The 18,023-nt window shown below is 38.1% G+C and overlaps 1 protein-coding gene and 1 long non-coding RNA gene across 2 annotated transcripts; both read left to right on the plus strand.

Moving 5' to 3' along the window:
- The first annotated feature begins 481 nt into the window (after positions 1 to 481).
- Positions 482 to 1,573, plus strand: LOC143417105 (uncharacterized). Its single transcript, XR_013097325.1, has 3 exons — positions 482 to 582; positions 720 to 868; positions 973 to 1,573. It is a non-coding gene; the product is annotated as an uncharacterized LOC143417105 (long non-coding RNA).
- A 2,911-nt stretch (positions 1,574 to 4,484) lies between these two features.
- Positions 4,485 to 7,326, plus strand: LOC143417106 (uncharacterized). Its single transcript, XM_076882735.1, has 6 exons — positions 4,485 to 4,508; positions 4,743 to 4,887; positions 6,162 to 6,212; positions 6,386 to 6,463; positions 6,612 to 6,665; positions 6,850 to 7,326. Exons 2-6 carry the CDS (start codon positions 4,768 to 4,770, stop codon positions 7,033 to 7,035), a joined length of 489 nt encoding a protein of 162 aa, XP_076738850.1. The 5' UTR covers positions 4,485 to 4,508; positions 4,743 to 4,767; the 3' UTR covers positions 7,036 to 7,326.
- Positions 7,327 to 18,023: the final 10,697 nt, after the last annotated feature.

Consider the following 18,023-nt stretch of genomic DNA (forward strand, 5'->3'; position numbering starts at 1 on the left):
ATGTTGCAATATATGTAGTGTCTATTTTAGTGTTAAGATATACTATTGATCATATGATAAAGATTATTTGAATATTAAATGAATAACTGAAAACTGGAATTATTGGAAAAGTGGAATATGAACTGGTCTCATTTTTAACAAAAGTGATGCTGGCTCTAACACTGGATTACATTTGCTTTCTGTTCATTTGTATAGTCTTTTACAATGTGTAAAAAAACATTTCTTTGTCTTTATAAGCAGTCCATGTGTTAAGCAAACCCAGTCTCAGGGCAGTTTGTAAAATAATCCCAGGAAAACCATCTAGATTTTCCTGTTCATGTACACAAACGTTACAGTGAGTAACATGCCTAAACTCCTCCCTTTTCTGCCACATGCTTCTGTCGTGGCTGCTGTTAATATATGGAATATTCTTCAATTGTTTAACAGTCTGATGGGACTTAATTTCCATAAAGTGGATCATATTACATCTGTGAAATGAAAGAGAAAGCACAGCTCACTTAAAGTATTTGTAGTGTTTGAATCCCTTGTGTTTTCAGTCTACACCTGTACCGTGCAGCCGCTCTTTCTCCTTTCAGCAGGCAGGTAAGATCAGCAAAACTGCATCATAAGATGGTTTATAGTTAATACGTTTTATACAATATATTAATAACATAAAACAGGAAACATAGATTTAATTCTTCATTCATCATTTCATTTATTTACTGTCATTTTCTCTCCAGAAGTTTTTATTTCACCAGTGATGGCAGCAGCAGGCGTCTCCAAAAGCAGAGGACTGACTGGTGTCAGAAACACCAAAGCTGTAATCATCTTATTGCTGCTGTCCCTGGTTTATGAGGCAAATTCACAGACAACTGAGGAATATTTGAATGTAAAATTAAAGTCACTATAAGTTACTATAACTTTTTCCTTCACTTACAGTTGTTAATATGTAGTTCTTAGGCAACTGATGCATCCTGTTTTTTCAAATTTCAGAAAATCAAGGCCGGCTTAGGAGAAGCTGATGAAAAACTACAGTTTCTTCAGTCTATCCAGGAACTAATAAAGACATCATCATTTTCAGAGGATTTTCCACCACTGATGGATTTCACAAATAACTTGATTCACTTCATTGAGAAATCCAAGATGCTGTTAGAAAGAAAGGAAAAAGAATTTGAAAGAAATGAAGGACAACCTAAAACTCAACGGAATGAACTTTAAACGTTTCTGTCTAACTTCTTTAAAATAAATACATTTTAAGCAGAGCATTTAGCTATGCTTTAGACTTTAGCATCATTGTTTTTTGTTGTTGGATGGGACATGTATTTGTTTTGCTTTTACCATTACTGAATTGTGATTTGTTTTCTTTGCTGAAACTCTGCAACATCATGTTTTGTCAACTTACGTTGTTTTTTAAACACAGAGGTGCCGTCTGCAATACTGGCATGACATGTTGACAGTAAAAGACAAATATCATTCCCATGTTTTACAAACAGATTTTGCATTTTTGTCTTTGTATTGGATTCTAGTGATGTCTTCTTATGTGTATTAGTTATACAAGTGTCTGTATTGGTAATGTACCATCCATGAACCAATAAATTCCTGCATACAAAGATGTTTGCTTCAAGTGGTGATATAATTTGATAAAGGTCTTCAATGTACATCAAACCACAATATTAACCTGTTTGGACCAGATATCATTTGACCAGGGAACAGAACAAATTATTAGTATAGACATCTATATTAGACAAATATGACTGATATTTGTTCATCATTGTTTTATTTTGCGAGCTGGAGATGCTGCTCCAGCGAGCCAGAAAACCCCTGCCCCTCTCCTCCCTGTGTGGCAAGCAGCAGGCGCACTTCGCAAACAGAGGGCGCCTTTACTCCCCGCACATGGGCAATAGAAAACCGATCAATGACCATGCAATCCCCCAAATGCGCTGGCATGATTCAATTCAATTCAATTTTATTTATATAGCGCCAAATTACAACAAAAGTCAGCTCAAGGCGCTTCATAGATACAGAGAAAAACTCAACAATCATATGACCCTCTATGAGCAAGCACTTTGGCGACAGTGGGAAGGAAAAACTCCCTTTTAACAGGAAGAAACTTCTGGCAGAACCAGGCTCAGGGAGGGGCGGGACCATCTGCTGTGACCACTTGGGATGAGAGAAGGAAGACAGGATAAAGACATGCTGTGGAAGAGAGACAGAGGTTAATAACAGATATGATTCAATGCAGAGAGGTCTATTAACACATAGTGAGTGAGAAAGGTGACTGGAAAAGAAAAACTCAATGCATCATGGGAATCCCCAGCAGCCTACGTGTATTGCAGCATAACTAAGGGAGGATCCAGGGTCACCTGGTCCAGCCCTAACTATATGCTTTAGCAAAAAGGAAAGTTTTAAGCCTAATCTTGAAAGTAGAGATAGTGTCTGTCTCCTGAATCCAAACTGGAAGCTGGTTCCACAGAAGAGGGGCCTGAAAACTGAAGGCTCTCCCTCCCATTCTACTTTTAAATACTCTAGGAACAACAAGTAGGCCTGCAGAGCGAGAGCGAAGTGCTCTAATAGGGTGATATGGTACTACAAGGTCATTAAGATAAGATGGGGCCTGATTATTTAAGACCTTGTATGTGAGGAGCAGGATTTTGAATTCAATTCTGGATTTAACAGAAAGCCAATGAAGGGAAGCCAAAACAGGAGAAATATGCTCTCTCTTTCTAGTCCCTGTCAGCACTCTTGCTGCAGCATTTTGGATTAGCTGAAGGCTTTTCAGTGAGTTTTTTGGACATCCTGATAATAATGAATTACAGTCGTCCAGCCTGGAAGTAATAAATGCATGAACTAGTTTTTCAGCGTCACTCTGAGACAGGATATTTCTAATTTTAGAGATGTTGCGCAAATGGAAGAACACAGTCTTACATATTTGTTTAATATGTGCGTTGAAGGACATGTCCTGGTCAAAAATGACTCCAAGGTTCCTCACAGCGTTACTGGAGGCCAAGGTAATGCCATCCAGAGTAAGAATCTGGTTAGATACCATATTTCTAAGATTTTCAGGGCCGAGTACAATAACCTCAGTTTTATCTGAATTAAGAAGCAGAAAGTTAGCGGCCGTCCAGGTCTTTATGTCTTTAAGACATTCCTGCAGTTTAACTAATTGGTGTGTGTTATCTGGCTTCATAGATCGATAGAGCTGGGTGTCATCTGGATAGCAGTGAAAATGTATGCTGTCTTGTGATGATACTGCCTAAGGGAAGCATGTATAACGTAAACAGAATTGGTCCTAGCACTGAACCCTGTGGAGCTCCATAATTAACCTCAGTGTGTGAAGAGGACTCTCCATTTACATGCACAAATTGGAGTCTATTAGATAGATATGATACAAACCACTGCAGTCCAGTACCTGTAATACCTACAGCATGTTCTAATCGCTCTAATAGGATATTATGGTCAACAGTATCGAATGCTGCGCTAAGGTCTAGCAGGACAAGCACAGAGATGAGTCCACTGTCAGAGGCCATAAGAAGATCATTTGTAACCTTCACTAAAGCTGTTTCTGTGCTGTGATGAGCTCTGAAACCTGACTGAAACTCTTCAAATAAGCCATTCCTCTGCAGATGGTCTGTTAGCTGTTTGACAACTACTCTTTCAAGGAGTTTTGATATGAAAGGAAGGTTGGAGATTGGCCTATATTTAGCTAAGACTGCTGGGTCTAGAGATGCTTTTTGAGTAAAGGTTTAACTACAGCTAGCTTGAAGGCTTGTGGTACATAGCCAATTATTAGAGATAGGTTGATCATATTTAAGATCGAAGAATTAATTAATGGCAGGATTTCTTTGAGCAGTTTTGTAGGAATGGGGTCTAAAAGACACGTTGATGGTTTGGAGGAAGTAATTATTGAAGTTAACTCGGAAAGATCAATTGGAGAAAAAGAGTCTAACTTAACATCAATGGTACTAAGAGTAGCTGTAGATAATATTACATCTGCGGGATGATTATTGGTAATTTTTTCTCTAATGATAAAAATTTTATTTGTGAGGAAGTTCATGAAGTCATTACTAGTTAACGTTAAAGGGATGGTTGGCTCAAAAGAGCTCTGACTTTTTGTCAGCCTGGCTACAGTGCTGAAGAGAAACCTGGGGTTGTTCTTATGATGTCAGGGCAGCATGGGTGGCAGCAACTTTTTTTTGACGATGCCATGATGCCGCCCCCACCACGATGCCGCCCTGGGCAACCGCCCATGTCGCGATGTCAACCTAAAAGCTCACTGGTAGAGTATCAAGTAGAAAAACGTGTCTTTACAATATGTTATTTCATAACAATAACTGATGGGCTTCTATTCCTATAAACAGGACTAGACAAACACTACTTTCATGAAAACAAAAGTGAAAGGGCTGCTCACATTCATAAGATGCAAATGAGTCAAGAGGCACTGTATATAAAGCATCTGTGGCATGTTATCTCATTATAGTTTCATTCTCCACCTGTATGGTACAGCAGCTCTTCTTACGTTCGCACAGCAGGTAAGAGGAGTCATCATGCACAAAAATATGATTTATTTTGATTAATATTTACAGAATAAGTTTAAATCAACGTGGAAAAGCATGTTGACTCTCTCTCTCTCTCTCTCTCTCTCTCTCTCTCTCTCTATATATATATATATATATATATATATATATATATATATATATATATATATATATATTCAGTTACTTATTAACTCCAAATGTCTATGACATCTCAACTTTTTTAAGCAGGGAGTTTGTTCCAGTTCTAAGAGCGATGGCAGCAGCAGCCTTTTCCAATACCAGGGGACCAGCTTTAGCCAACAAAGGCTTATTACTCATCTTCTCTCTGCTGTGTCTTGTTTCAGTCGCAAGTTCCCTCTATACCCAAGACCAGGTGATGAATTAATTTTTGCTGAATTCCCATTTATGATTCAACAATTACACACTTATTTGTATATATACAGTCTAAGTCAGGGGTCAGCAACCTTTAACACCCAAAGATCCATTTCCACGCAAAAGAAAACAGTGGGAGCCGCAAATACTTTTTGACATCTAAAATGAAGATAACACTGTATATATTGTTTTTTACCTTTATGCTTTGTGTGAACAACTAAGGCGTGTTGCTTATGAAATCCATGAAGCGCTACAGAGAAAATGACATTTTATTTACGTAATTAACACATTTTGAACTCTTAAAGAAATATAACAAAAGGAAAGACACCCAGCTGGACTAAAATGATCCATGTAGCAAACAAAAACTGTTGTGAGCCGCCACCCTTATATCGCCTTTGGGCTTTTGGAGCCTTGACCTGACTTTTAAAAAATAATTGGAAAAAAAAAACACTATGCTGCTAAAAAATGGAAAATAGATATTTGCAAAATTATGCCTAAATATGTATTTTACCTGGTTAATGTGTGTGGCGGGGCGTGGTCTGCAGCGCCGCTGCAGGGGAGGCGGACGCACCTGAGCGGCACCCGCAATCACGGCTTGCCACCTTAAAAGTCTGTGCTCTCTTTGCTCTTGTGTTGTCGGGCTGTGAGCTGAAAAGCTACAGCTGGCTGTATGCGTACAGCAATCGTGTGTGAAAAGTGGTCAATAAAGAGATGCTGAAAAGCAGCAGGTTTGTCGTGATATGTTTACAATGGAATTTCTGCTCCTCAACCTCCGCACACAGCGTCTGCAAATCAGGGCTGTACGAGGTCACTTTCATCTTTACGGAGGACTGTAAGCTGTCATCTGTGAGGTGTGGGCGGTGTTTGTTTTTAACATAGTTCACGGTGAAGAATAGTTGCTGACATAATGTGGATCCGAAGATCCATAATTAGCCTTCCTGGGGTTGAAAGTCTCGATAAATGCACGACGTTTCGGCGGGTACACCGGCTTCCGCGAGTGTGACGCTTATTTTGAGCGATGAAAAATAATAAAATCTAATTTTATTTTTATATTTTAATATCACAATAATCTTCCAATTTAGAACTACAAGTTAAAAAAAAAGAACTAAATACAATTAACATACACTTCAGCTAAATACTTCTAATTTATTTTCCCAAACCACCCGGAGCCGCAGTATAAGGACAAAAGAGCCGCAGGTTGCCGACCCCTGGTCTAAGTCATCACAAGCTCATTAGCTGCTGAATTTTTTTCTTTATTTGCAATGGGTCACACAGATGATGCTTGAGCAGGTGAAGAAAGCAATAAAAGAAGCAGAGAGATGGAAGGTGGGTCAGTCAGTCTCTAAGTTTTAAAATCTGCTGTGTGTAGGCAGAAATGAAGAGTTTAAAAAATACCTTAACAAATCCATTTTACTTTACACCATCTACAGTGATTGATTGCATTACATACAATGTAGAATAATATGGTAAATTTAAATGTTCTTATTTTTTTCTGTTAGGCAGAAGACAAATATAGAAAGGAAACAATCACAAAACTATTTGATCTTTCAAGTTCACTGACCCACAAGGATCAACTGGTAAATTAATATTTAATAACCTTTGTTCATTAGTTTGACATAAATAATCTCTTCCTGTAAGAATGCTCTTCTTTTGCTGTCGTTTTCATTGTGTTCTTCAGCAGCCGTCACACTCACCATGCTCTGTTTTTTTCTGGATAATATTCAGGAACTATTCCAGGAAACCCTAAGCAGCGCTGTAAAACAAGAGGAAACGCTGAAGGTGGGTCTGTCAGTCTCAAAGTTACTCACATGTTAACTGAGAAAGTCTTTAATTCATAAAACTAATAACTCGAAGCCTACAGTAACATCAGCATACCTTCAGGCATCTGATACACTGCAAATGGACAACAAATGGAATGAAATGTTATATCATTTGTGCTAAAATGTTTATTTTTCTCATTCAGGGAGGGGACGAGTTCAAAATGGCAGCAACAGTATTGGATGAATTTTTCGAGAAATACATTCATCAGTCAGAACTGAATATGTTAGCTCATTATCCACCAGTGAAGGAAGTAATTAAGGTTGGTTTGCACTTTATGAAGAACTTCCGAACTTACATGGACAAGAAGATGACTTTGCTACAAGAATAGAGAACAGGAAAGAAACTGGGTGTGATGGGGAGCTTCATAAAACTGTAGAAGAAACAACAAATTGAACTGCTTACATTTCTGTCTCTATGTCTGTTCTAGTTTGCGCATATTTAGTTTTTATGAAAACCATTTTTTGTTGTTTCTAAATCATAAAAACATACATTACATTCAAGTTATACATATGTGACTTCTTTATATTAATTTGGCACAAAGTTGTAGTAAACTGGGGAGTTATTTTGTTTTACTGATCTTGGCCAGTGATTCTTTTATTTAGACATTATACGTTTCTATGCATTCTAAATAAATGTGCTATGTAAAGAATTTTTCTTGTGCTTCCTTTGTCAAACCCTAAAGTAAAAACGAAAAAAAATCAGAGATGATATATGTAGAAACTGTATCATAATCCCCTATTTACTTATAACAAAGATGATGACAGGGTTTTTTGCTTCCTATGTTTTGATCACAAGTCCTTCAGGTCAAGCATAAATGATGGAATCATTAATCCATTTTTAGATATTTGTTTATATGTCCAAAGTATTTAGATAATCAAATATTTCTTCATTTTATTTTTATCTATATATTTACTCACTTTCCTGCTATTTTACCTCTGTCCAGCCCAACAGTGGGTAATGGGTGTTATTAGTGGAAATCAGCCAATAGATATCGGCCTGTAGTGGCCTTTTACTACTGCTAGTTTGTTCTGAAGGTTGTTATGACTCATTCAGATTGAGGATCACTAAGAAGAGCATGGAAAGACTCCAGAATCTACTCTCACTGGTTTCCCCAGCAGAATTTGCTTTCCCTGCGGTGGGTTCATGCACTGGGCAGGGAGAGCAGATCCAGTTGACTCCATTACAATCGACAAGAGTCTGGTCACCAGTCTGTTGCAGGGCTAACACATGTACACAGACAACTGTTCGCACTCTCTCCCTGCAACAAAACATTACCTGTCCTTTTATTAACTGCAAATATTAGCTTCTTCATGACTAATTCATTTGCTAGTTAATTAAGTTACGAGTAAAATGATTATTCGCAGATTCACAGTAAATATCCTGATTAGCTTCAATGCATCTATAATAAATATGTAATTTAAGTTTGTTGTTGTTTAACACAGATTTCAGAGGAGCATTGTTGCTTCATCCTTAATAGTTTAAAGAAGAACTGAATTAGAAATCAAAGGTCCTTAAAAGTTTTTTCTGCTCCCAGACCCTCGAAGACAAATTTCACCCATGAGAGCTGACAGGATACGATTTTTAAAAAAAGTGACATTATTAGAAACAAAGGTGAGCAACAATACTTAATATGTGCTTTTAACATAACTGTCATTTACATAGTGGTCTTGTATTTGTTAAACATTTTCCAGGATGGTATCTGGCAGTTTCTTCCACAGAAGAATCCAGAGAAGTTTCATTCATCACTGTGGGACTGGTTTCACCTAAAAAGCTCATTTCATTCATTCCCCATACGTTCGTTTATGGAAATGTTTCAGAGAGACTGATTTCTCTACCAGAGGGTGAACCAGTGTGTTTCCATAGATTACCTCTTTATGAATGTACTTCTTAACCCTTTCACACATAGCAGTCACTACAGTAGACAGCTATTCAAAGGCTGTTTTCTTGTATTTGTGTCAGTGTTGATGGTATATGTCAAGAGATGTATTCTTAAACACTTTTTCAGTTGAGAATCAGAGAGGAGAAACACAGTTTTACTTGTATACAAGGGCAGCACAGAGCACTCGCACTGAGAGTGAGGGCTCTGAGACTCGCAGCTCTGTGACTGACTCTGTGACTGCCCTGGTCTTTATTTATACATCAGTGGGTGTTTGTTCCTTACATTGGAATGTGGATGTGTATATGTATTTGTGTGTGTGTGTGTGTGTGTGTGTGTGTGTGTGTGTGTGTGTGTGTGTGTGTGTGTGTGTGTGTGTGTGCCAAAGTGTGACCCCATAAACGACTTCCCTAAACCTGCTGGTCTGGAAAATCCAACAGTTCATCTAAATGTATAAAAGGCACTTAGACTAAAACTGACACAACTACGTTTATCCTACCGTAAAACAATAAAAGAAGGTACGACCTTTCCCATGCTCCTAGGATGTGGGGGTGAATGCCAGAACACCCTGGAATGTTACAGACCTCCTAGGATGAGACATTCTTTCAATATACCACCAACTATATACTTCTAAACACAAATGATTACATGCAGTATCCTACCACAAGTAAACTTATATTATTAAAAGATTATACTGACTACTAAGTACAATTTTCTATTGACAGTATACTTGCACATAAACCACTACATTGGACACTGATGTGTCACTCCATACCCTGCCACCCACTGGTCAGCCAGTGTTGTCCACCTAAGTGGACATGTAAAAAACTCTTTGAAAAGTACATGTTAAAAAAAAGTTCAAAAATCTTGTTTTCATGCCTAAAGATGAATAAAAATACTTAAGAAAAAAAAATTTGATTGAGGTTGTCATAATTCATATGTGAAAGGGTTAAAGGAAGACAAGTGTTTGTCCTCTGTTGTTCCTAAGGTACAGTGAATGATATTAAGGGGAAGAGGTCAACACTGGGGGGAGGGGGGGGGGGGGACACAAGAAGCAGAAGTGCTTTCAAGAAGCAGCCACAGTGAGGACACAGCCACCTTACACTGAGGTCAGAGCTCAGAATTTTAAAAAGCATCTGAAACAGCTCAGGTTGGAAAGAAGCCTTTTATTCTAGCTGTTGTTAGGGCTCAAACCCTGGTGCAACCCTGAATTGGATAAGAGGAAGAGGATGGATGAATGGTATTCCAATTATGTAATCTGATAATTTACAAACTGAAATTATCTAATCAGAATGTAAGTAAGGATTATACAAATGAGAAAGCAGACAGAGGTGTGACATAAATATAAATGTATTATCTGACATACGAGGACAGCTACAAGTAGTCTGAAAAACAGTTTGCAGGTCTGTCAGCATGAGACATTCTCACATAGAAGACATTGTTAGTCTCTAATTCATTTGACCATAATTGGGTCATAATTAGACCAGCATTTCTCAGATATTATGCTGTACTGTACAATCTTACTGACACAGGATTGAAGCTGCATGATGCAAATAAAATGACTAAATCCTCCTTTTTATGGTTTATCGGTTTCAAACCAGCAGAAAAAGAATTCAGAAGAAGTCGCAGAAGAAATATATGAGGCCGTGTAGTGAAATGTTCTTTTTTTCTTGTTATCATAAGACATTTGGAGTGATGGCTTCTACAACTTTGGTTGTGCATAAACTAAAGCTTACAGTCTAAGAAGTCAGAGTGTTGATATTAATGAGAGACATAAGGAAAAGATTAAAACAGCAACTGCATTTGTAGTGACTCTCAAAATTTCTGAAGGTTAAGAAAAAAAAATCACTTTACCAGTTGGTTCTCATCTATGTTGAATGTACCAGTTGGTCCTTGTCTACCAGGGCACTTGAAAGACAAACCAGACACAGCAGGGTGAACATGAGGAACAGGCCTTTGGTGGTGCTGGAAACAGTCACTGCTGCCATCGCTGTTCTGTCTCTAAGAAGAAAATGTACATTGTAAAGCATGAAGAGTTGAATGGGAAATGTACAAACTCCAGCTGAACATCTTTAAATTCCAGCGGAGTTATTTCAAAAAAAAAAAGAAAAAAGAAAAAAGAGTATAAAATCAATGCATTACATTGCATCACAAAGGAAATAATTAAAATAGAACTGAATCTAAAATGTCACATCACAATGTCCTTTTACACACATACTTATTTTTCCACCTCCCCTTTTGCTCAGCTTAACGCTGCTGTGTGTTTGTTTCCTGGTTTCCTGGTGTGCAGAAACAGTCACACTTACCTGAGCTTATTGTTGTAACTCAGCTTTCACTTTTGTTTCACAGATATTTCCCTGATCCTGCCAATATTGAAACTAAATGATTTGTGTCATATGCTTACCTTGATATATATATAGCTGGTTATCTTCTGTGTAGCGATGAAAATGTATGCAGTGTTTTCTTACAGTACTGCCTAAGGGAAACAAGTTTAATGTGAACAGAATTGTTCCCAGCACAGAATTCTTTGAAACTCAATGACTAACTTTTGTACATGAAGCAGACTCCCAACTTACATTTACAAACTGAAATTTGTCAGATAGATATGATTCAAACCAGTGCAGTGCATTTCCTTAAACTGGGAACAGTGTCTTCCAGTGTCTGTGGTAAAATAGTGCTCAGATCTTTTGTGTGTGTTTTTGGGTGGGTTGTTTGCAGGTGTGTTGCACTGTGTTTGTATGTGTGTAGATGCAGTAAAACTTTCATCTTAGCTTAACTTTGAAGCTCAGGCTTTCATATTTGTTTAACAAATAACTTCATTTGCCTGTTTGTCTTTACAGGAACATGCACAGTGTCGCTGTGAGACAGATGCAAATGCCTTAATGACAACATGAGGAGAAAAAAAGTGAAGCACTGCAGAGTGCACTAAATTCTAAATGCAATCTTTAAATATATTTTAAAACTGAACAATTTTGTTTATCTTTACATCATTTGTAAATGGGTCAGGTAAATTTTAGTTAATCCACTTTTGTGGCTGACTGCTGGGGATATGGCAAAAAAAGTTGTATATTTTGAGATAGATATTCTGACAACAAACAGTAGCAGTAGCAGGTTAATGTTTTTATTATGTGTCAGGTCATACAAACATTTTTTCCACCGCAGAAATTAAGTAATGGTTGAAAAAAAAAATCGAAATTCTGTAAATGTATTCCCTGAACATTATCTTTAACACATAAAATCCTCTGGGCAATGATAGCTAACAGTAAAATCCTAGTTTATGTAAAATTGTAAAGAAGGGGGACACTTCAAAAAAGTTAAACCAAACTTAAACAAGTACTATATGATAAGGGAACTAAACAGATGCAACATTAGAGAAAAAGGAAATCACTGAGACGGAAGTTACAATTCAGCTTGCAGTTCCTCAAGGAATTCAATAAATTCATTCTGTTTTTGTAGTTTCTTTACATTTTCTTCTATTTCCCCTCCCAACTGCTCTTTCACCCTATCAATGTAAGCCTCAATTTTCTTCAACATCTCTGTATTGAAGTCCGTTAGTTGTTTGATCTCAGTCACTTGTTGTTTGAACTCAGTCTGATGGGAGAACATTTAATTAATTTCATAACATTCCACAAATTCAGTTTACTCTTGCCACATTATATTTTGTCATACATGTACTCGAGTCACTTATTACAGCTCCTAATGCACCAGTATTCTTAGACAATGTTTGACAGGTATGTGAGAAACATGTACCGACCTTCAGTTTTTCTAGCTGCTCGTGTGATTTCTGATAGTTTTCTTTGAATTTTTCCTGAAATTCCAAAGTAAACATTGTTTATGTTTTTTCTTTGTTTGTTTGTTTTGGTAACGGTATGAACAGTGAAAGGTGGTGGATTGGCCAGATACTGGCCAAAATGCTGGGTGAAAAACCCAGGCAATGACAAACAAGGTTTTGTAAGGAAGAGCTTTTATGGCCGTGGCAACACTCAGTGTTGACTGCCTTCGTCTTTTGTTTCCCTCCTCTTTTACTTCAGACCTGTCTCTTTCTTCCCAATTCTACTGTCCGTTGAGAATGTGTGTGTGAATCACAGTGGTCACAGTATTTTTTAGGTCTTCTGAGTGCGTGACATTCCAACTCAATCAACCAGTTACTGACAGGTAACCCTCAGGCTAACAGGGAATGCAGTAACTCATTTGGTTTTGTTACAGTTTTTTCTGAATGCTTAAACCCTAACTGTGATTCTTATAGCACAATTTCTGAAACTATTAATACTTATAGCAAAACCATTCTGTTAGGGGTGAACAGTTATCAAACACTCAGGTGAAGAAATGACACTCAGACAGTTCAACAGTTAACGTGCACGGGTGAGAGCTCAGAGAGAGTCACAACCCTACACTTGTCTTGCATCTTTATTTATACACTTCAGTAAAGTGATGTCACATGGCAAAGGAAAGATAAAACAGGAACTTAGCTACACGCTCTTCACTCGTGGGGAGAGAACATGTAGTTGCTGGAACTTAATCTAACAACAACAGCTTGTTTTCACAACTCATTGTGGTGTTGTGATGTGATTGTTCAGAGAGTTCATGATAGAAAGACATTTGCATAAGCAGAAATATCAAACACTTATCAGTATATCACTCAGTTGCATTTCATGACAATAAAACTTAAAAATCCCTTAACACATTCACTGAGTTTGCAAAACTAAAAGCACAAACACTGCTTTGAACTTAGTTTACCATTTTGTAACACACACTTTGCAAACCTGTAGCTACAATCCACTGCACAGCACTCTTTTGCCTAACTGTAAACACAAAAGGAAAAGATTAAAACAGCAACTGCATTTGTAGTGACTCTCAAAATTTCTGAAGGTTAAGAAAAAAAAAAATCACTTTACCAGTTGGTTCTCATCTATGTTGAATGTACCAGTTGGTCCTTGTCTACCAGGGCACTTGAAAGACAAACCAGACACAGCAGGGTGAACATGAGGAACAGGCCTTTGGTGGTACTGGAAACAGTCACTGCTGCCATCGCTGTTCTGTCTCTAAGAAGAAAATGTACATTGTAAAGCATGAAGAGTTGAATGGGAAATGTACAAACTCCAGCTGAACATCTTTAAATTCCAGCGGAGTTATTTCAAAAAAAAAAGAAAAAAGAAAAAAGAGTATAAAATCAATGCGTTACATTGCATCACAAAGGAAATAATTAAAATAGAACTGAATCTAAAATGTCACATCACAATGTCCTTTTACACACATACTTATTTTTCCACCTCCCCTTTTGCTCAGCTTAACGCTGCACATTTTTTGTAACTATTGGCTAATTTTGCAAAACTCTACACACAAATAAAAAAACCTGTCACCCAATTATCAAAACATTTTAGTTCTCTTGCAAAAGCGAACACAGCTAGATTAACCCCTCACACCTTTGTAAAAATGGTGTTTTCGTATCAAACAGTACACACAAGCCATCAGCCTACATCATGTCGTCTTTCTGGGTCCGGCCACAAAATTTCGTCCACATCGCATGCGACATCCTTCAGTCCAAGGCACCGGGGAAAATATCTCCTTGCATGCCGTATCCAGGCCTGACATGATGCCTGGTCAATATCTCCACATGCCTCCTCCATTGCCTGTAAAAGGGCTACCTGTTGATGAGGATGACGGTCATACACTTTCCAGCACCAGGCAGAGAAGAACTCCTCAATGGGATTCAAGAATGGAGAGTATGGAGGGAGGTTGAGTGCCATGAAGGATGGATGGTCTGTAAACCAGTTGCGGACCAAAGCAGCCCTATGGAAACTAACATTGTCCCATATGATGACATATCGGGTCTGCTCTGGTCTCTGAACAGTGAGCATGTCATGCAAGGTGTCCAGGAATGCAATAATGTGTACAGTGTTGTATGGGCCTATGGTTGCATGATGGTGAACAACACCATTTTGGCTTATAGCTGCACACATGGTTATGTTACCACCACGTTGTCCTGGGACATTGATGATGGCACGGTGTCCAATAATGTTCCTGCCACGTCTCCTGGTTTTACTGAGGTTAAAACCGGCCTCATCTACAAAAAGTAGCCCATGTCCCATTGCATCTGCTTCTAGTTCCATCACTCTCTGGACAAGACAAAACAAATGCAACACATCAGGCCCATGCACAGCACTACAGTATGCACTTCCAAATTCAGAACCAATGACACTAGCTTACCTGCACATAGTCATATCGCAGTTGCTTTACACGTTCTGTGTTCCTCTCGAAAGGAACTCTGTAAATTTGCTTCATTCTTATTCTGTGGCGCGCAAGTACACGACTTAGTGCAGAAATGCTTGCACTGTGTATATTTTGAAAGATGGTCTCATCATCCATTATGCACTGCTGTATTTCACGCAGTCTTATTGCATTATTGGCAATCACCATGTTCACTATATGGGTCTCCTGCTCTGGAGTGAACATTCTGCCTCTGCCCCCAACATCTGGACGTCTAGCAATTCTGTAAAGTAACAATTTCAGTATTTTTGCATGTATGGTACTGTTGTGTTTCTCATTAGAGTATGGCAGTGCTACAAAGTACTTACCGATTCTCATTTCGGAATGTCCTAATGATGCTTGCCACAGTGTAGCGGCTCAGTTTAGGCTGAACATGTTGGCCAGCTTCCCTCAGGGTCATCCCATGGTTGATGACATGGTCCACTACTGTAGCTCTGGTGTCATCAGTTATTCTGTTTCGTACTCTTCTTACCCTTCCTCTTTCCCCTCCTCGTCCTCTTCTTGCTCCTCCACGTCCTCTTCCTCCGACTTCTTCACCTCCACATCCTCTTGCTCGGCCTCCTCTGATTCTCACTCTTCTCGCTCTTACTGCTCCTTCCATTGTACTCCACATAGACAGCTTACCTGTGGCCTGTTTATAGTGCTTAGGCTGATTGCAAAGTGGACTACTTATCTAAAACAGTTTTGACATGTGAAAGTGTGCCAGACAGTTGGCAAATTAGTGTTAATGATAGCCACACATGTGTATACTTTTGCTAGGAGTGTGTTGGAAATTTGGTAATTGAGTGTTGTGCAGTGAATTGTGCCTACAGTTTTGCAAAGTGTGTGTTACAAAATTGCAAACTGAGTGCAAAGCAGTTTTTGTGCTTTTAGTTTTGCAAACTCAGTGAGTGGTTTTGCTGTAAGTCTGAATAGTTTTAGAAATTGTGCTACAGGAATCACAGTTAGGGTTTAAGCATTCGGAAAAAACTGTAAGCCCTGTGGTGGTGACTATTTCATTTATCCCCCCCCCCCCCCCCCCCCCCCTTTCCTCCTGTAAAGACATTCTCTATGCAGTTGCCTGAACTAGAGTCCAGAGACCACCAGCTTACATCAATTATGACACAAAGGAACTAGTCACAAAAAGTGACATAACTAATTTTTATTGGGTGAAACTAGTAAGATGATAAAATATGCAATGTATTGACTACACTGGGCTGAGACAACGTATATAACAAAAGGAACAAAAATAAATATCCCTCACCACTGATAACCTAGAGGGCTCTATTATTGACTAATTTTGAGATGAGTGTAAGAAAATGTTTAGCTCTACACTTTTGGGAACATTAAGCAATGAGCTGCTTATTTATTTTTTTGGTTTAAGAAACCCACTTTTCAGAACCCAGTAAATTGTTAAACTAGTTATTTTTGTTGACTTAGATTACGTTTTGTTCTCTGATTAGACTCTTGCCTCCACAACCTGAAACCCCGTAAGCAATAGAAAATGGATGGATGGATCTAATCCATGTCTTTCCTTCCTTCTTCTTCTTTTGCTACGTACTTCTACACATTACTCTGTTTTCTCACTCACTCTAGCCTACACTGAGAGTCTGCTCAGTGCTGCAGGACAGCTAAACAGAACAGAGCAGCAAGGAGGGGTTGAGGCCAAGTGCACCTGCATGAGAGGAGAGGTGTTTTTGCATAGACATGTCTCCTTTCCGGTGAACGTGAGCAACAAACCTAACCCCTATTAGCTTCATGGTTTACCAGGATGTAAAAGGTGCATTGTTAATGCACCTGCGCTTTTGCAAATATGCAAAGTCAACATGTCTGCCTGTAAAGAGGTCTATTGTTTAAGATGACTGGCAGAGCAGAAAAGAAGTATAGTGTCTTTATTTTGTATTTTTTGCAATAAATAGTGTTTATATTTCTCAAATTATGTCACTGGATGCTGTCAGTATATTAACACATCTGACAGTGTAAGTCATAGTCATAGTAAAAAACTATTTTATGTCAAGCAGGTAAAAGGGCAGTCCTATTCAAAATTATTGAGACACAGTACTCAAGTACTGAATGAGAGAAATTACAGAGAAATTATTCCCAGAGGAATTCAATGAAAGCCTAATAAAGGCCTACTTCTCAGTTTCTTTTCAGTGTGTGAAATTTCTTGATCAAATTCTTTATTTACCCTGGCTACATCAATCTTGATTTTCTCTAAGAAGACATTAACTTTCTGCATAAAATGTGCCCTCTGGGGTAATGCCGGAAGATGTTACAAGTACCAGGTTGCGACAACCATGGACAGCTATACATGTGTCGTGAAAACACGGACACAGGAAATGTCCCATATGGAAAAGATATATATAATTCTTATAAAGTTTGTATCTGTCTTGTATGAAACTTATATGAAAAGCATATAAGAGTGAAAACACATATAAGATCCCTTGAAAAATTATATAATGAAACTTGTATGTTTTGGATACTTACTAAAACAATGTATGAAAGTAATGAGAAAGTGGCCACTTTCATGAGTAAATCATGTAAGCCTTATATGATTTACTCATGAAAGTGGCCACTTTCATGAGTAATCACATATAAGTTTTTACTATTTCTTTTCCATATGGGGTGGCTTGTTGCTGAATACCACTTCACACTTTATATGCTGTACTATTAAAAACTCACTTATAAAATGAAAGCTAGCTAGATGCTAAAGTACTGCAACTGCAACATATGGACACGTGCAGTTGTTCCAGTGCTGTGGTGAAAAAAGAAAAAAAAAAAACATTGGCCCACTGACTACAGCGCAGTTTTTTTCTTTTATCTCTTTTTACGTGACATGCCCTGGTGATTAGTACATGAGATATGTTACTGTTTCGGCTCAAACTGGTTTGATGTCTGAACGGTTATAGTGATGTAAAATAATAACTCTAAAACATAAGTGCAATAAGCATGGTTTGTAAATGTAAGGAGTGAAAAGTAAATAGATTTCTTTGTGTGTTTGCATCTGTGTGTGTGTGCTGTTGGGTGTGCTGCAGTGTGGTCTGTGTGCAGAGGCATTAACACTTAGCTATCTCAGGCTTTCATTTTTGTTTCACAGATTTTAGCCTATTTCACAAGAAGATGCACACACATCTTCATGTGAAAAAAAGTGTAGAAAAAAGGAAAAAAGGAGGAAAAAAGTGTACAAAACATAC

The sequence above is a fragment of the Maylandia zebra genome, linkage group LG3, assembly GCF_041146795.1.
Source record: "Maylandia zebra isolate NMK-2024a linkage group LG3, Mzebra_GT3a, whole genome shotgun sequence".
NCBI lineage: Eukaryota > Metazoa > Chordata > Actinopteri > Cichliformes > Cichlidae > Maylandia > Maylandia zebra.

What these genes read in the sequence shown, in the direction of transcription:
- LOC143417106 (XM_076882735.1), top strand. Translation starts at nt 4,768, where the DNA reads ATGGCAGCAGCAGCCTTTTCCAATACCAGGGGACCAGCTTTAGCCAAC. An exon ending in TGACCCACAAGGATCAACTG is followed by an intron (nt 6,464 to 6,611) that starts GTAAATTAATAT and finishes GATAATATTCAG; the next exon opens with GAACTATTCCAGGAAACCCT. An exon ending in AACAAGAGGAAACGCTGAAG is followed by an intron (nt 6,666 to 6,849) that starts GTGGGTCTGTCA and finishes TTTCTCATTCAG; the next exon opens with GGAGGGGACGAGTTCAAAAT.